This window comes from Phacochoerus africanus, chromosome 14 (genome assembly GCF_016906955.1).
Source record: "Phacochoerus africanus isolate WHEZ1 chromosome 14, ROS_Pafr_v1, whole genome shotgun sequence".
NCBI lineage: Eukaryota > Metazoa > Chordata > Mammalia > Artiodactyla > Suidae > Phacochoerus > Phacochoerus africanus.
In genome coordinates, this window is record NC_062557.1 from 43,177,524 (window position 1) to 43,195,629 (window position 18,106).

At 41.3% G+C, this 18,106-nt stretch overlaps 1 protein-coding gene across 5 annotated transcripts in view; it reads right to left on the reverse strand.

Moving 5' to 3' along the window:
• Positions 1-1,941: 1,941 nt before the first annotated feature.
• Positions 1,942-18,106, reverse strand: part of NF1 (neurofibromin 1) — a 263,468-nt gene continuing 247,303 nt past the window's right edge. For 3 of the 5 annotated variants that reach the window (XM_047758023.1, XM_047758021.1, XM_047758019.1), the window contains 2 exons: positions 13,144-13,197; positions 1,942-5,806 (listed from right to left, as the gene is read on the reverse strand). In XM_047758023.1, the coding sequence (XP_047613979.1) occupies positions 5,664-5,806; positions 13,144-13,197 (197 nt within the window). In that variant the 3' untranslated portion in view covers positions 1,942-5,663. The remainder of the gene's footprint in view (positions 5,807-13,143; positions 13,198-18,106) is intronic. The other 2 variants (XM_047758022.1, XM_047758020.1) reach the window with 1 other exon arrangement.

Genomic DNA, 18,106 nt, shown 5'->3' on the forward strand with positions numbered 1-18,106 from the left:
GAACACAGAGCTTCTAAGCAGATTACTCAAGGCAACTGCCCTGGAGAGAGTTCAGATATCACGGTGCTGGAAGCTGTTCTGACCTGCAGCACGCAGGCTAAGATTCACGGATAGAAACCAAGGGAGAACTGGGGGGTGAGAGTGTCCGATGCTGGCCACCAGGGGCTTTCTGGAAAAAGAGGAACACCGCCATGCTAGTTCTTCGCTGCAGGTTAAGTTTTTAATATCCCTCCAGCACCTTTCAAGCCCTTCCTAACCGCCCTTGGCAACTGACTTTTCTGGCCAGACAGTTCAAAACTGCTAGACTAGCCTGAGACTGTCCCAGAAAACAAAACTGCAGGCAAAACATGGGGCACAGGGGCCCATGAACGGTGGATGATATCATCCGTTTTTAAGGAGCTCGTGGTCTAGGGATGGAGAGGTGTAAGCCAGACCATCATTACCCAAAAGCATTCCCACTTTGACTACGATGCCTTAGGATGGAGGGCAAAGAGTTATTTTCGGCACACTTAACCAACAAGGCGGTGTATAATTTATAGCTGGCCCCCTCTGCCTCTGCTGCTCTTCTTCGTCCCTGAATTCAACCAACCATGGACCATAAGTGCTGTAAATAGAGACTGTCTTAGATCAAACTCTGTTGTTCTAGGGTCAATTTTACTTGAATTTTCAAATCTCTACTCCAGTGATCTTTAAGCCTGGGTGCCCAGGAAACTCACTTCAAGCTTTAAACACACACACACTCTCTCCCTCCCTCCCAGGACCCCCTTCCCAGCGTGCGCACACCCTCCCTGGGAGATGTGGGCCCAGAGTGCTAGCCAGGCTCCAGATGAGGGTCCTCTGCCTTCCCAGTCTTCCCACTAACAGACCAGCGCTTGCCTCAGACCTGCAGCTACCTGCTTCACAGTCTTTCTAGCCCTCTGCCTAATAAACCAGACACTGCTGCTCTCGTAAGGATCAGCTCTGGCCTGCCCACAGGGTCTAGGCTGCATTCTTTCTCCATCTGGATGTGGCCCACACAATGGGGTAAACAAAATCGTAAAACTCACAGCAGTGGGGCAGGGAAAGCATTCGACTGTGTTTATACATACCTGTTGGGGAGAGCTGAGAAGCTGGAGAGAATTGTGGGGTCCTAACACATGCCCTCGGGTTCATCTTGGGGTGTCCTGGCCTTTCTGACTTACTGCTCACTTTAAAAGAACTCGTTCGCCTGACCCAGAGAACAGCCACCTCTGTTTGGCAGGCCCTAAAAGGCATCCGGTGCAGTTCGGGACATGCAATCTCAAAACATGGCACTTTGAAGGAGCCTGAGAAGATGGAACCAGCAAGAAGCTTCTCTGACAGCTCCCCCCCAATCCTCCTCTCCTGAAACTGGTCATAACACCTTCACTTGAGAGGTTCCCTCCCGGACCCTGGAGGAAAGGAGCACCCTCATCTCTGCAGACAAGACAGAGGGGCTCTGAGAACTGCAAGAGGCCCTGCTAGGTCCCCCTTTTACTGCACTTACCTCATAGCCTCTGCCTGTCATATTCCTACACGAACGCCCACTGGTCATCAAACCTAGGAGAGAAATGCTCAGATTTAACTGCTTCTTTGGGGCTTCATCTCTTTATGAAGGCTCCTGGGTCATGTGAAATTTACATGAAGTAAATGCATATGCCTTTCTCCTATTAAGCTATCTTTAGCGGTTTAGTCTTCAGACCCAGCCAGAGACCCTAAGGAAAACTTTGTTCTACCATACACATTTCACCAAAATTATCTGACTTTTAGTTTAGAGAGATTCTGGAAGTAGAAAGGTCCTTCCCATGGCGGGGGTGGGGGATGGGGAGGATGGAATGAGGAGAACTCAAGACATCCTTGAGAGAGAGGGAGATCAGGGAGGAATGGGCGGAAGTGAGAAAACAGAGCTGATGTATGTGAAGAAATTAAATAACTCCCCACATCTTACAGCAGGTTGAATTTACATTTTACTTTAAAAAAGGGGGAGGAGTACATACACAGGGAGGAAAATGGGACGGGAGCAACAGTGATCTGAAATGGATGTCTACAGTTTCCCCCTGCAACGATGGGTCTTGTCTGTCGGGCAGTAATTCTCCTGCTGGCGTACAACTGCTTACAATAGTAACAAGACTGCAGACAAGGGAACTGCCGAAGTTTGGGCCCCAATGGAAAAGAGAGGACGTTATCAGATACAATGGAAGCTCACAATACACAGCATTTTCTTTAAATGATGGGACGCAGTCGCAGGAAGAAGTTAACAATACTAACACGAGAATAATCAAATTTTTGTTTGTTATCCATGTACAGCAACTAACTGCTTTACAAAAAAGCAAAATAATACAATATATCATCACATGTATTTACAGTGTAGTAAATATACTTTTCTGTCAAATTTTACACAAACTATTTACAGGTGAATATACTGCATTAAAAAAAATTGTGGCGGACACTAAGAGTGAATTTTTGTCCATTGCATAACATCGAATAAGACATGCCTCATTATGCCTGGGGCGGGGGTGGGATGTAAAAACAAAACCAAAAAACAGAAAGCCAAAACCAAATTCACTCTAAAACCCACTCAGCGGGGAAGATGGCTGGCTTATAGCCTGTCTCCCCAGGACATCGGTTCACGGGGGTGGCAGCTGGCCATTCTGTGTGGTGTCCTCAGCGCCTAGCCCGGGCTCTACACAGAGCCGACGCTCAGTATGGAACAGGTGTCCAGGGGATGAAGGACAGAGCATTCGCCACTTCCCCCAAAGCTGGAGAACTGGGTCTCAAGGCTGGCAAACAAGGGCACACCCGTGGGGCTGGGCGGTGACACAACAGGGAGCTCATGCGAGACAAAGAGACGTGATAAATTAATGTGCTCCTTTTTAAAAAGTCAGGGGAAACATTCACAAACCCAAAACGAATTACTTTATAGAATTTACATCAGACTATGCCAAATGGGCAACCTGCTCTGACCTTCAGAATTTCCTGTGCAGGTTATAGGTATGAGGCCTAAAAGAGAGCTTCCTTTCTCAGGGGAAGCACATTGGTGGGAGATTTATCTTATGTTCATTTTAGTTACTTGGAAAGCTCGATTTTTCAAAAAAGTTGGAAGTTCTTTTAACAAGGTAAATCTTTTTTTTTGTCTTTTTAGGGCCACACCTGTGGCATATGGAAGTTCCCAGGATAGGGGTCAAATCGGAGCTACAGCTGCCAGCCTACACCACAGCTCACAGCAACGCCAGATACTCAGCCCACTGAGTGAGGCCAGGGATTGAACCCATGTCCTCATGGATACAAGTCGGGTTCGTTATCACTGAGCCATGACAGGAACTCCTGACAAGGTAAATCTTAATTTTCAAATTCCCAAGATGTACTGGTCAAAAGTATTTCTGCAATTCAAAAGAGGTTCAATTTTTATTTGTGCAACGTACATCATTTCATGAGATACTTCAAGTGAATGCATCCCATTCATTATACTAGAGGGAAATAATGAATAAATTTAAGAAATAGCATACCTTGGAAAACCTGTTTATGGAAAGGTCAATATTTTTAACAATAAACTTTTGGAAATACCTCTATTTTGATGAGAGAAGGAAAACAGCATAACATACCCACTGTCACTGCACGAAAGCAACCAACAAAGAGGGAAAAACATGGAACCAAAATTGGAGCCGGGAAGTTGTGATACCCACCCAGAAGCACTGGGTTATGGGGGGGGGGGGGCGGGACGCAGGCCTCACCGGCAGCTTGGCATCCTTGGCACAGGGTGTTAATGACCCATTTCTCAACTCAGCACTAGTCTTACTTCCTTATCATCTTAGCTGCTCCGTTGTTATAAACATTCTACTCTAATGCAGCCTCTACAATGGCTAAAAACAAAAGTTTAGTTATTTGCACCTGTCTTCAGTATTTTCTAACAATTTAACGGCAAAATAACTACTAATACTAAGGAGTTTTCCTTTTATTTTGGCAAATGGTTCTTACTTTTCCCAGGACTGTAAACAAATTAAAAAAAATTAAATTCTTGTTATTTCTGAATATCAAAAGCAATTTTATTTACATTAACATATTACATGGTTACTGTGTGGATAAATGTGAAATGTGTTATATTATTAAAATCAGAACACTTAAATGTACCATTATTTATTGATTTAGCTGTGGAATTTAATTTACTGAAATCCACTCATGAGATAGCACTTCAGGATACTTCCCCTCCCCTAGGTTTCTTTTTCCCTCCCCAAGCCATTTCATCTTCATGTATAAAGGGAACCCGGGAATAAAGGGGTAATATCTTCTTGTAATAAATATACTTTAGTCCTAATTGGAACACCAGATACTAATATAGTCACTGAAGTCAAATCATTCTGCACACTGCAGGTACCACCAAGAAATTGGATCTGCATTACTGTGGAAGTTCCAATGCCATGATAATCCATACCATCCAGGATAGCAGCAACTCTTAAGGTCCCCTATTGTCATACGAATGCAGGCCGACCAGTCTTTTCACAGTGATTAAATGTAATTCTATCCTATAGAACCCAAATGTTTTTGCTGAAGAGATTCCTGATTTTTTTGGAGGGGAAAGGAAAGATTACAAGACATTTAAAATACATCTTATCAAAAAATTTTTGATAATATACACCATACTCTATGTTTCCGGGAAAATTATTAAACAAAATAAAAGCATCAGCTACTCTAAATAGTCACGTACCATTCCATTTTGCTATGGAGCTAATGCAACCACCTACGAAAATTACCTTCTAGGAACAATATTCAACACTTTGTTCACTGATTACCCTGCTCAGACTTATTCAGGAAAGAGGAGTAAGGGGAAAATGTATAATTACTATACTTAGTATAGTTCTGGCTTACAAAAAGAAAAAAACTTTTAGCATATTTAAAGATTAAAAGATAATCAACTGGAGAAAAATATAACCTAGTTTGGATGACTGAGTTTGGATAAGGCCTCAGAACTCATCTCTTTAATTTGGTAATGTTAAGATATATGTGGTTACGCATATTTTCCTGTAATTATTGCTAATACTCAAGTGTTAGTAGTGCTTAAGAACCCACTACAAAATACTAAATCCCCCCCCCCCCCGCCCCCCACCCAAGTACCTTGCCTGTGGCTTTATGGTGTGAAGTCACTGAGGCTTGACCTCTATGGTTCTTCAGTTTTGTAAGGTAAAAAAAAGTCCACAGCTAAAAGTCAGATTAAACATACTGGGGTTATAATATTATTTCTCCCATAAACTTCTACCTTGAAAAGTGTGTAAATAAGACTAACACTTTACTTTGTATGATGAAGAAGGGGAAAACATAGAAGGCAGAGCTCTGTGCAAATGGCTTTCATAGCTGGCCAGTAGTAGCAGTATTCAAGAATCCATCCTCTCTCACAATTGGGATGTTCTCAGTTCAAGTGTCCTGACCTCCCACTTTCTTTGCAGTTGTTCTGAACACTTGCTTAAACCAGACACACCGAGAGTAGAAGGAAAAAAGAAAAAAGCAGCATTAAATTTAGGCAATGTTTCCAAGAGTTGATCATCTGGCAACATGGCAGACTGGATGGGCTCATCGTAAAACATGAAGTGCAGCATCACAGCACGGTGGTGAGGGGTCACTAGTGAAGAGCCCGTGTCAGTTACGTCTGTTTGAAAAAGGAAGGAAAGAAAGCTTCACACGATCTTCTTAATGCTAGTACGTTTGAAACTGCCAGCACTTCTTTGCTTCTGCACTTGGCTTGCGGATCCATGGCGAGTTCGTCCACTGTTGCAGTGCCCGGTGGTGGGAGAGAGTTCAACGTTCTCCTTGTCGATTCCTGGAGAGACACAGAGCAGCCTGTTACCCGCCATCCTCTGGTATTAAGTTCCAGGATTGAATCTCATGATTTGTAGACGAGATACAACCTGGTGTATTATTTTTGCATTATTTCATTTTAATAGTCAACTGCTAGAGTGTTTATGAAGATCTTGTCACACAGAAAACCTCATTCTTTGTTAAGCAAAATTTGCTATCAGAGCAGAAAAACAGCATAAGAAAAAAAAATGCAGAGAGATTGCAAGAAGAAGCTAGAGGCAGGCAGGCTTGAGCTTAATGAAAAGACTAGCAGCCACCAAGGAAGACGAGAACACCTTCCTCCAAAGCATACCAGAGTTTTCCAGCAGAGGTCAGCTTCTAGCCACATAGCCTTACTGGCGTCTATACACGGAATACACTCTGTAGTTGCAGAAGGTATGATAATTTGTCATTTCAAAGAATGGCAGATGCTTTTTATTTTTTAAGTCATAGTGCCTATTCCAAAAGAACTCAAATATTTACTGAGAAAATAATGTCTCACAAAGGTCATACTACAGAATCACTGCTTTGACCTTCTTTTCAACTCTGGCAAGTCTTTTTGTTCAGCATCTTAAAGAGATGCCTTTTCTTTTTCTCATGGTGGAGGTTAACCTCCCCCCAAACTGGGCCCTACAATGTTATTTTTATAAATAATCTAATTAATAACTTCATAAAAGTAACCAGAAGCAAAAGCGAAATATTTTTTGCCCATCAGATGCGTAAAGATAACACTTAAGACAGGTTTTTATCCTGGGGAAGCAGGGACTGAAGGGGGGCATGAGGGTGGGTAGGTTCTTGGCTAATGGAAATGTTCTGTTTCTTGGTCTGGGTGCTGGGTGTTTAGGGAGGCTTACTTCCTAAGAGTTCATTAGGTTGCCGATTTATGATCTGTGTGCTGTTGTTACACTTCAATAACATACTTCCACCGATTATACCCACCTTTGGCATGACTACCATTGGAAAGCAAAAAGCATTTCAGCAATTTGTATCAAAATGTAAAGTACTGATTAATATTTACTGATACAGAAAGGCTGGGAAGACATCTGCCAAACTAAGTTCTCTCTGGATGGTGTGATTTTAATTTTTACTTTACTCTTATGTGTACCATTTGAATTTTAAACAGTAAATTTGAGAATGGAAAAATTTCTATTTTTGGACAAAAAGTAGTATTTCAAGTAAAAAAGTATTTATGTTTTTGAAAATGTACATAGACCCATGCATCTCTTTGTTGGTTCATGAACAGGAAATGGATTTGTGATAACCTCCTTCTAGGTGCCACAAACCCTCTGTTTAGATTCTACCTTGAATTCAACTCAGAGTAGGAAGCATCTACAGGCACATGGCCTGATTTACACAGGCTCCATGGAGGTTTGCTGTCTTGAACTTTTCAAAGGAACACAGGCATATGGAAAAGGGCACTGGGCTGGGAATGTGAGTGCAGAGTTAGAAATGTCAGTAACAGCTCCCCAGGAGCCAAGCGTGGGGAACCTGCATCTCAGATCTGTTCTAATCTAACCCTATGGGCAGAAAGAAAATAAACGACCATGTTCATAGAACTTTTCTTTGGGTAACAGAATTCTGGATGGTTTTTACTCTTTTTGGCATGTTAACTTGCATCTTCTCCAGAGCTATTTAAATTGAAAGAAGATTGCTCATCAACCCTTGAATGGGCCTTGAATTCTGTGATGTGAGTTTATGCAGCTCTTTCAACTGCCTTACCTATCTCTGTAAGATAAAATGCAACCCATATCTTTTCTCATCTCTACTTGTTTCAAGATGCATATTTCTGTCTCTTGCCAGAACTTTCTCCCTCCCTTTCGCTTTTATATGACATTTATATTTTACCTATATTATCACGACTTGCGTATATTTCATATTTTCTCTACTAGAATAAAAGCACCTAGAAGGGCAAAGATCATTTACTATTCATTTTTGTTTTCTTCTATAAGATCTACTTGATGCCTTTTCCAACAAATACTGGTTGAACTGAATGCTTCCTTTTTTAAACATGAGGGCTATAATTCAGAGCCAAAAAGGATACAACCCTGATTTCTAGTGGGGTGGTGTCATATTTTTACTGAAAAAGACAGGTTTTTTTGGTTTGCATTTTATTTATTTATTTTGTCTTTTTAGGGCTGCACCTGTGGCATATGGAGGTTCCCAAGCAAGGGGTTGAATCGGAGCTGCAGCTGCCAGCCTACACCACAGCCACAGCAATGCAGGATTTGAGCTGGGTCTGTGACCTACACCACAGCTCACTGCAATGCCAGATCCTCAACCCACTGAGTGATGCTGGGCACTGAACCCTTGTCCCCCTGGATGCTAGTCAGTGCTGTTACTGCTGAGCCATGATGGGATCGTCAACACAATTTTTAGTAGCTTCTTCCGTCTGAAATTATCATCAACTCGTCAGTGTATTTGACCTTCCCTTTCCTTAAATTTGCATATGGCCTACAATTTCAAGTCCAAAAGCTCCTTATCTGGGGCCATTTCCTTAATAGAAAAATCAAGATTCAGGCAAAGCTAGAACGTTAAAGATAAGTGTTTGAAGCAACCAGGAGACGGTCATCAGGAGGGACACGGCGTGGATGATCCCTGGAGGGCCAGTGGCTCTCTGGCAGCAATCTGCCACTCTGGGGCTCTTTCTTGTGTGCCCACCTTTGGTGCAGCCTTGCCACTGATGGACTGTGGCTCACTCTGGGGAAGAAGCAGTCATCATATTCTAAGGTGGCAAAACTTTTATCTGAGGACAACGGCCTGTTCAGTTTAACTCTTAATTAAAATCAGGAGTTCCCATTGTGATGCAGTGGAAACAAATCTGACTAGTAATCATGAGGTTGCAGGTTTGAGTCCTGGCCTTGCTCAGTGGGTTAAGGATCTGGCATTGCTGGGAGCTGTGGCGTAGGTCATAGACAAGGCTTGGATCCCACGTTGCTGTGGCTGTGCAGTAGGCCAGAAGCTTCAGCTCTGATTCAACCCCAAGCCTGAGAACTTCCATTAAGGTTAAGCAAATAACCTTCAGACCTCTAAATAATTATTTATCACCTGTTAAATGCTAATGATAAAAGCAAGCAATAAAGTTTTGCACATACTATGACCTCAGCTACATAAAGAAATTAGGAGAAGATGCACCAAAACGCTACGCTACTAATAAACAGTGATTATCTTAGAGTGTTGGGATTATGGGTGATTTTTTTCTTCTGCTTTTCTGAATTTTCCATTTTTTTTTTCCTAACAAGCATGTGTTCTTTTTAATTACAAGTCTTAAACTATCACTGACCTATTGACTGTCTCTTTTGACTCAAAGCTTCAATGCTATATGAGAGGTTGATGTCCCACTCTTACCCTCAAATTCAATTTTCAATTCATTTTTTGTTTTTGTGTGGGCATTTCTTCCTACTTAGTGACCCAGCCCTACAAGTCACACACAGTAAAGGTGGCATGATGGTAAGCCCTAAGTTCAATTTCACAGCAAAGATGTTTTAAGGATCAAAGGAGAAGCTGACATAAAAACACTGGAGGGTTGTTTTTTTTTTAATCAATTTTAAAAGCCATTATATTTATACCAAAATACAGCACCTTGAAAAAGCCAAGTTAGTATAAAACACAATGATCTCAGTATCCTGGTTTCTAAGCATAATTCTCAATTTTGGGAATTTTGGCAGCATTATTCTTTTTTTTTTTTTTTTGGTCCTTTTGCTATTTCTTGGGCCGCTCCCGCAGCATGTGGAGGTTCCCAGGCTAGGGGTCGAATCGGAGCTGTAGCCACCGGCCTACACCAGAGCCACAGCAACGCGGGATCCGAGCCATGTCTACGACCTACACCACAGCTCACGGCAACGCCGGATCGTTAACCCACTGAGCAAGGCCAGGGATTGAATCCGCAATCTCATGGTTCCCAGTCGGATTCGTTAACCACTGCACCACGACAGGAACTCCAGCATTATTCTTTTTAACCCTCTGGAATTAAATCTAGAAAACTCTCTAGAAGCTGATGAAAGATTTGATCTCAACATTCTATAAGAAAAACTGTCAGATTATCAGCCAGAAGGCCCAAATGGAGAAGGTTCATCCTCTTTGGTACATACTGTATTTGAAATTAGTGAGCAGCCACTGTGTTTAAATTAGTGAACAGCCCTCCTGTTCATCAAGGCCCCTCGGAGGCTTTGCGTGCTGGTCTCTCTCATGCCCCAGTGCTTACTGGCTTTCCCTTCTGATGCTCAGTGGGCACAAAAGCAGAAATCCATGAGGTGATAGAAACCCAGAGGTCACCACCCAAACGAAATAAAGGTAAAAACCTCTGTGATTCTGATTTGCTAGTGTGAATTCCTTTAGATATGCTGTGCTTAAACATGCAGCCAATTGCAAACATGCAAGGCAGAAGCTGGAAATTCTCTACAGCAGTGTATTAGTAAGCCCTGTGCTTCAATGAATTGTGGTGGTTCCAGATAAAGAAAAAACCCTCAATAAAAAGTGTTACTGGCCAAAATTCAGTGAATTGAGTAAGTGGGGAAAAATTAATAGATTACACTACAGTTAAATAACATATATAAATAACTTGTAACATATCCATTATATGTCTATCTCTTCTGCTCGAACATGAGTTCCTTGAAGGCAGGTATCAGAGTTTATTGTGACAACTACGGATATAGTTCCAACCTGACAAATAATAAAATACTCAATTTTTAAAAAGGCACCTATTTTTATTTTTTAAATTGTATTTATTTATTTATTTTGTCTTTTTCTAGGACCGAATCCACGGCATATGGAGGTTCCCAGACTAGGGGTCTAATCCGAGTTGTAGCCGCCAGCCTACGCCAGAGCCACAGCAACAGGGGATCCAAGCCACGTCTGCGACCTACACCACAGCTCATGGCAACGCTGCATCCTTAACCCACTGAGCGAGGCCAGGAATCGAACCCTCAACCTCAGGGTTCCTAGTTGGATTCGTTAACCACTGAGCTACAACGGGAACTCTGAAAAAAGGCACCTATAGTTTTAAACACCAAAACGTCCTCCCAAAATGTCCTAGTATTTTTGTGAAATAGAAAGATTAAATCCCTTTTAGTTCTTGAGGAAAAATGGATGAGGTGATTTGTGAGAAGTAACACAAGAAAAATGAAAGGCTAATAATACCCCAAATCTCCCACCACCTGCACAGGGCGCTAGTACTTCCCTGACTCTGCATTGCTTAGTTTATCACATATATAATATGGCCAAGTTGTCAGAAAACTCTTCTTGCACCTATGAGAAGGCAAAGCTATGAGAAGGCTCATTTAACTGTTAGACATACAATGAGGCATGTCAAAAAAGACCCAAGTTTGGGTCTGGTTGGATCAGTAACATTTTGTTGTTGTTGTTGTTTTGCTTTTTTAGGGCCACACCTGTGGCACATGCAAGTTCCAGGGCTAGGGGTCAAATTGGAGCTGCAGCTGCCAGCCTACCTCACCGCCACAGCAATGGAGGATCTGAGCCACCTGCAGCCTATGCCACACCGGCTGGATCCTTAACCCACTGATTGAGGCCAGGGATCAAACCTGCATCCTCATGGATACTAGTCGGGTTTGTAACCCCCTGAGCCATAATGGGACTCCCAGGTCTGAACTTATTCAGTTTCAGTTCTCCATCTGGCAACTAAATAACAGCAGACGTGGAATTCCCTTGTGGTGTAGTGGGTTGGGGATCTGGCATTGTCACCGCAGTGGCCTGAGTTTGCTCCCTGGCCTGGGAACTTCTACATGCCAAGGGTACAGCCAAACAAACAACTCCCATAGATTTGCCTATTTCAAAGGATTTTTAGAAAAATCAGGAGTTTCCATCGTGGCTCAGTGGTTAACGAATCCGACTAGGAACCATGAAGTTGCGGGTTCAATCCCTGGCCTCGCTCAGTGGGTTAAGGATCCGGCGTTGCCGTGAGCTGTGGTGTAGGTTGCAGACGCGACTCGGATCCCCTGTTGCTGTGGCTCTGGCGTAGGCTGGCACCTACAGCTCCGATTAGACCCCTAGCCTGGGAATCTCCATATGCAGCGGGAGTGACCCAAGAAATGGCAAAAAGACCAAAAAAAAGAAAAGAAAAGAGAAATCAGGTAAGTCATGTGAAGACTTTTTACACATAGATAACTACTATGCAAATTATGATGCTCCTAACAGCTGAAGTTTAGAAAGACCAAGTGAAGGAGTTTTAGAACAAATGCAATAGGACTGGAATTTTACCCTAGAATTTGTAAAACTACTGAAGCTAATATAAATTAGCACAAAATATATACAGTTTTCTTAGAAAAAAGATAACTATAGTTTGTTCTTAGGTTATAGTACATTCATCGATGGAGATCTGTAAATATATATTTAGAAATATTTGTATGTTGAGCAAGATATACAAAAGAGCACGTGTAATAATTATTTTTGGAGTTTTCTTGTGGCACAGCAAGTGAAGGATCTCATGTCACTGCAGCGGCTTGGGTGGCTGCTGTGGCTTGAGTTCGATCCTTGGCCAGGGATCAAACCTGAGTCACAGTTAGTGACAATGCCAAATATTTAACTGCTAGGCCACACGGAAACACCAAGAATTTTAAAAATATTTGTAATGGGCTTTCGTCAATTGCTAACACTTCTTTTGCTATACAGGTCTCATCTTTCTGTATACTAATTACTGAAGGGTAAGAGAAAGAAAAGGCATTTTTTTATAAATTAGACAAAAGTATATCAGTTTTTTCTTCTTAGTTCTTTGAGCTAAGGACAATATTCTTTTTATTTTTTCTTCTTCTTCTTTTTTTTGGCTGTACCCGTGGCACGTGTAAGTTCCCAGGCCAGGGCTTGGACTCATGCCACAGCAGTGAACTGAGCTGCTGTAGTGACAATGCTGAATCCTTAACCTGCTAAGTTATAAGAGAATCCCTCCTTTTTTAAAACACGGGTGACAGACTGGACAGCCAGCTTTAATCTTTAAGGAAACACTGGGAACATCTTTATATTTGGGAGAAAGAAATATTTCCTAAGCTAAAAACTCTTCTCCAAACCACATACCCTCCTTTCTCTATTAACTCCCTCTGGAGTGTCTCATTTATCTGCCTAGGTTAGTCCAGGGCCGAGACTGCCTCTTCAGTACTCAGGGGGAGCATAAGCAGCTCTCTCACCAAGACAAGACACGGCCCTGCAGTGCCAGTAAGCATCCAGGCCTTACAGTAACGGCCTTACACGTTCTTCAGATGCCTGAGCAGGGCTGTGCTCACAGGGACTGGTGAATGAAGTCTCATGCCATGTGCCCAGGATGAGAGCAGGGTAAGCAATATATCGTGCAAAGATGACAAAAGTAAAGAGTACCTTGATGAGGGAACAGCTGCATGAAAACTGCTGATTTAGAACAAGGTAGAGAAGCTTCACAGACACAGAATGGAAGAAAAAACAAAAGTGAGTGGTGTTCGTAAGATTTTTTAAGGGTGAAATATTATTAGATACTGGACAATTATTATTTTCCTTAGTTTTAAGAAAGATTCCGGTTTTATTTATTGAATTCTGACCATTAATTTCCTAAATACTACAATCTGTAAATAAACAGCAGAACCTACAATTTTACAGATAGATGTGTTTTTACTATCTTTATTAGAACAAAATTTTAGTTTAAAATCAAGAATTATACTAAAAAATGAGATGGAAAATTAGCAGAAATTACACCAAACAATTGCTCAACTTAAAGTTATTTTTTGGAGTTCCTGTGGTGGTTCAGCAGAAATGAATCTGACTAATATCTATGAGGACACAGGTTCGATCCCTGGCCTTGTTCAGTGGGTTAAGGATCTGGCATTACTGTGAGCTGTGGTGTAGGTCACAGACTCAGCTGGGATCCCATGTTGCTGTGGCTGTGGGGTAGGCCAGCAGTTACAGCTCTAATTTGACCCCTAACCTGGGAAACTCCATATGCCACAGGTGCCGCTCCAAAAAGACAAAAAAATTAAAAATTAAAAAAAAATTATTTTTCTGCCCTGAACACAGGGTGATAAGAAAAAAATCAAGACTATATCAAATAAAGGTCTGGGATACCTTAAGCAGTTCCCTAAAACATTAAAATTGTTTCTGAGATTTGAAGTAGTCTCAAAATAGAGGACTCTAAGTTTCTTCTAAGAGGGAGACATTTTAAACCTGGTAAATACAGCAGGAGTGTGACTAAGTCAACCCTTTGGAGAAATTCTGATGAACTAAAATAACCCTTTCTGCACACAGCTGTCAGCACTATTAGTTTAGGAATCTATATAATTCCTAGCTAATCTACCCAGTTTCCTGGAGGGAGGTCTGCATCACAGAAGCAGTTACTGAATAACAGCCCTGGACTCAGCCTCAAAATTAAGTGAAAGAAGTGAACTTAAAGTCCAGCTAGGAGTTCCCTTGTGGCACAGCAGGTTAAGTATCCGGCATTGTCACTGCAGTGGCCTTGGTTGCTGCTATGACTTGGGTTCAATCCCTGGCCCTAGAACTTTCACATACCACAGGGGAGGCCGAAAAATAAAACAAACAAACAAACAGGTCTTTGATCTAAAAACTTCACATTCTAATACTGGCAATAAAATAAGCTGATCAAAGAAAAAAATTAAAATTTTTTAACCACTGAAAAAACACTGAAAATACATCACAAGCCTATTTTTGTTAAAAAAAATTATCACACACACCTCATATATTTTTGATGTCAAAAATACATTACAGAGAACAGACTTGTGGCTACCAAGGGGAAGGAGGGAGGAAGTGGGGTGGATGGGAAGAGTGGGGTTGGTAGGTGCAAGCTGTTATATTTAGAATGGGTAAGCAATGAGGTCCTGCTAGACAGCACAGGGAGCTATATCCAGTCTCTTGGGGTAGAACATGATGGAAGAGAATATGAGAAAAAGAATGTGTGTGTATGTGTATATATATATGTATGACTGGGTCACTATGCTGTGCAGCAGAAATTGATATGACACTGTAAATCAACCATACACTAATAAAAATAAAAACTTAAAAATACATTATAAAACTTTTGCCATAATTTTTCCAAACAGATATCCCTTGGAACTATCAGAATACTTTATAGGACAAGGTTCAACTTAAGTACAAAAGATGTGACAAAAGAGGTCAAAATAGTTCTCTGCATACACTTGGCCACTCTTACTGTTCTGAAATCTATTTGAGGGCAGCTCTCCTGTCCTATTAGCCGCCCCCCCCCCCCCCGCCCCCGACCCCAACCCCTGGGTCTCACAGCATCCCCTGCATATAGCAAATCATGAATATATGGCATAATACAGGATAAAACATGGAATTTTGATTATTTTCTACAGAGCACTATAGTATTAATCTCATACTTGAAAGTCAAATAACTTTTACACACACAGAATTTGTTAGACAACATGACTCAGAAGGAAATAACTTTAGCTGTAATCCAATTCTGAGATTCAAAAACTGACAAGTTTCTAGTGACCAGGGTCCCACTCATGTCTAAACATTCCAGAGTACCCAGTGTACACCCATAAAACAGGTGTTTGTTTACTGAATCACAGTGTGAGCAACATTAGAAGGCCTGGGTAGAGTATAAATTAAATATTAATACACTGGAAATGATTTAATTTCTTTTTATGAGTATTAAGTCTATATCGTTCCATCTAGATTTTCATTTCTAGTATACTTGCTCTTTAATATCTAAAGAGGATGCAGGAAAACTGCATTTGAATGCGTACTTGAAATGACTATAAAGCACTCACAATATGGCTTTTATAAAGGCTTCTTTGCTCCTCCTGTAAGAGAACCACTCACGGCTTGGCCTTAAACAAGAGAAAGTCCCATATATAGCCTTTTTAGAAGATTTTATCTTCTAGTTCTAATCCTGGTTCTTCAATTCCTGTCCAGCTGAGCTATACTGGACCTAAGAATGAATTGCCATATCAAATTAGAAAGATTCTTATATATCACAGAGTAAATGTTATGGACTCTCTTCAAAGTTCTCATAGTGGCATTTGGGAAAATCTGAAGAAACCAAGTCTTATGGCCATTTAGCTAAAAGGGCCACAGTTAACACAGTTTCGTATGCACTGAACTCTGGGTACAGTCCACTGGCTCTACTGATGCCAAGTTCAATTTCTTTTTTTTTCTTTTTTTTTTTATTGTTGTTGTTGTTGCTATTTCTTGGGCCGCTCCCGAGGCATATGGAGGTTCCCAGGCTAGGGGTTGAATCGGAGCTGTAGCCACCGGCCTACGCCAGAGCCACAGCAATGCTGGATCCGAGCCGTGTCTGCAACCTACACCACAGCTCACAGCAACGCCGGATCGTTAACCCACTGAGCAAGGGCAGGGACCGAACCCACAACCTCATGGTTCCTAGTCGGATTCGTTAACCACTGCGCCACGACGGGAACTCCCCAAGTTCAATTTCTACTAGGAGTGGAGTCAGAAGACAGTCATATATGTTCTTACACATGGGCTTATAAAATAATCCTCCTTGTGTTAAGGGGACAGACAAGTGGGCTATGATCATCTGTCAAGAAGAATATATTTTCAGAGAAAAGTGCTTACATAAGTGACCACCACTCTCTCAAAAGCTGGTGATTGAATTTTCATCAAAATTTTTTGTAATGCTTGATGAGGAAGCGGAGGGAGTTCACGGATTTCTTATCTAACTAATTTGATGGTAAGACTACTGAAGACCCCAAAAAACAAAAACCAAACAAACAAAAAAATGAAAAAAAAAGATACAGCTTAATGGCCGATCCTGCTAAACACTAAAGACCCCAAGATTCTGAAAACAAAGTCTTAAATTGACAGGGAAAATTTGCAGCAAAGGATTGAGCTGTGAGCAGCAACTTCTGCTTTTTGATATAAAGTAATAGAGTTTTCACCTGCTTCGTAGTCAGTATACTGGTGCAGGTTGATGTAGGGTAATTTAATGGCAAGCCACACACATGCTCCATTTCAGGGAGTGACACAGAGATTCTTTAAATACTTTAGCTTAGGACCTGGCTACAGGGAAATATTCCAGTTTCTATACAACTAAATAGCAAAGACAGAATGCTGCAGTGAATTAGGAATCTGGATAAGATCACGTCTAAGATTCATCATGTCTTTTAGCTCTTTGACAATCAGCGAACTCAGCTTCGCAAAGGATTGAGGAGATAGGGAGATAAGATTACAAGGAGCTAAAGATATAGAGCAGCATAACTAGTACAAAGGACTGACTCTGATAAGAGGTGCTCCACAAGAGCAAATGACAAAAACACACTAATTAGGTAGGCAGATAAGTTAGAATCTTTTCCTGGAGATGAGTCCACAATTTACAGAGATACAAATGGGCTTCATGAGAGAGTAAAGTTACTATTGAAAAGATAAGCCCTTTCTCTAATAAACTGTATTAAAATAATGTGGCAAACCAAAGGACACACAATTTACAGTCTTGAGACAGGAAATGATGAATGCTGTTATTCTACTTAATTCTACTACTTTTAAAACTTCAGTTTCTTTTTGAGAATGGTCAGAGGTTTCCTGGGTGTTACAATCTATTCAAGTAGCTCTCTGTGGAGAACTACTGGAGGTGACATTGTTGGCTTAAAACTGTAACCAAACCCATATATACTATTCTTTGATTTTTATAAACAATTCTAAACAAGAAGTTGGTGAGTAGGACTTTTTCTACGCAGATGATATGGCTAATGTCCAAGCAACAGAGGACATGAGCAGTAAATCAACTACTGGAAGAACTTGTACTGGTACCTTATTCTTAACCTGATTATGTTATTTACTCCATCAGCGGGAAAGGATGGGTAGAAATCCCCCTGACAATTAGTTTGGGTTAAAGCAGGTTTAACATCATTTTAGCAGCCCAAGAGACAAAACTTAGGTCAAAATGAATCAAATTTAAAAACAACAGGATCAATATAGATGGAGTCTACAAATTTTCTTTTGCTTTTTGCTTTTTAGGGTTGCACCTGTGGCATATGGAAATTCCCAGGCTAGAAGGTGAACCTGAATTGGAGCTGCATCTGCAGCCTACACCACAGCTCTAGGCAATGCCAGATCCCCGACCCACTGAGGGAGGTCAGGGATAAAACTCGAATCCTCATGGATACGATTTGAATTCGTTTCCACTGTGCCCCAATGGGAACTCCGAGTCTATGCATTTCCTAATTGTGATCAACTTTAGTGGTTGACTCACCCAGAGGATAGACAGCTCTGCAGAAGAAAAGTAGCAGCGAACTAACGAAGTAATGACAGAAACAAACAAATAAATGAGAGAAAAAGGGAAAGGCAGGGTAAGAAGAGAAAGATGATAGAT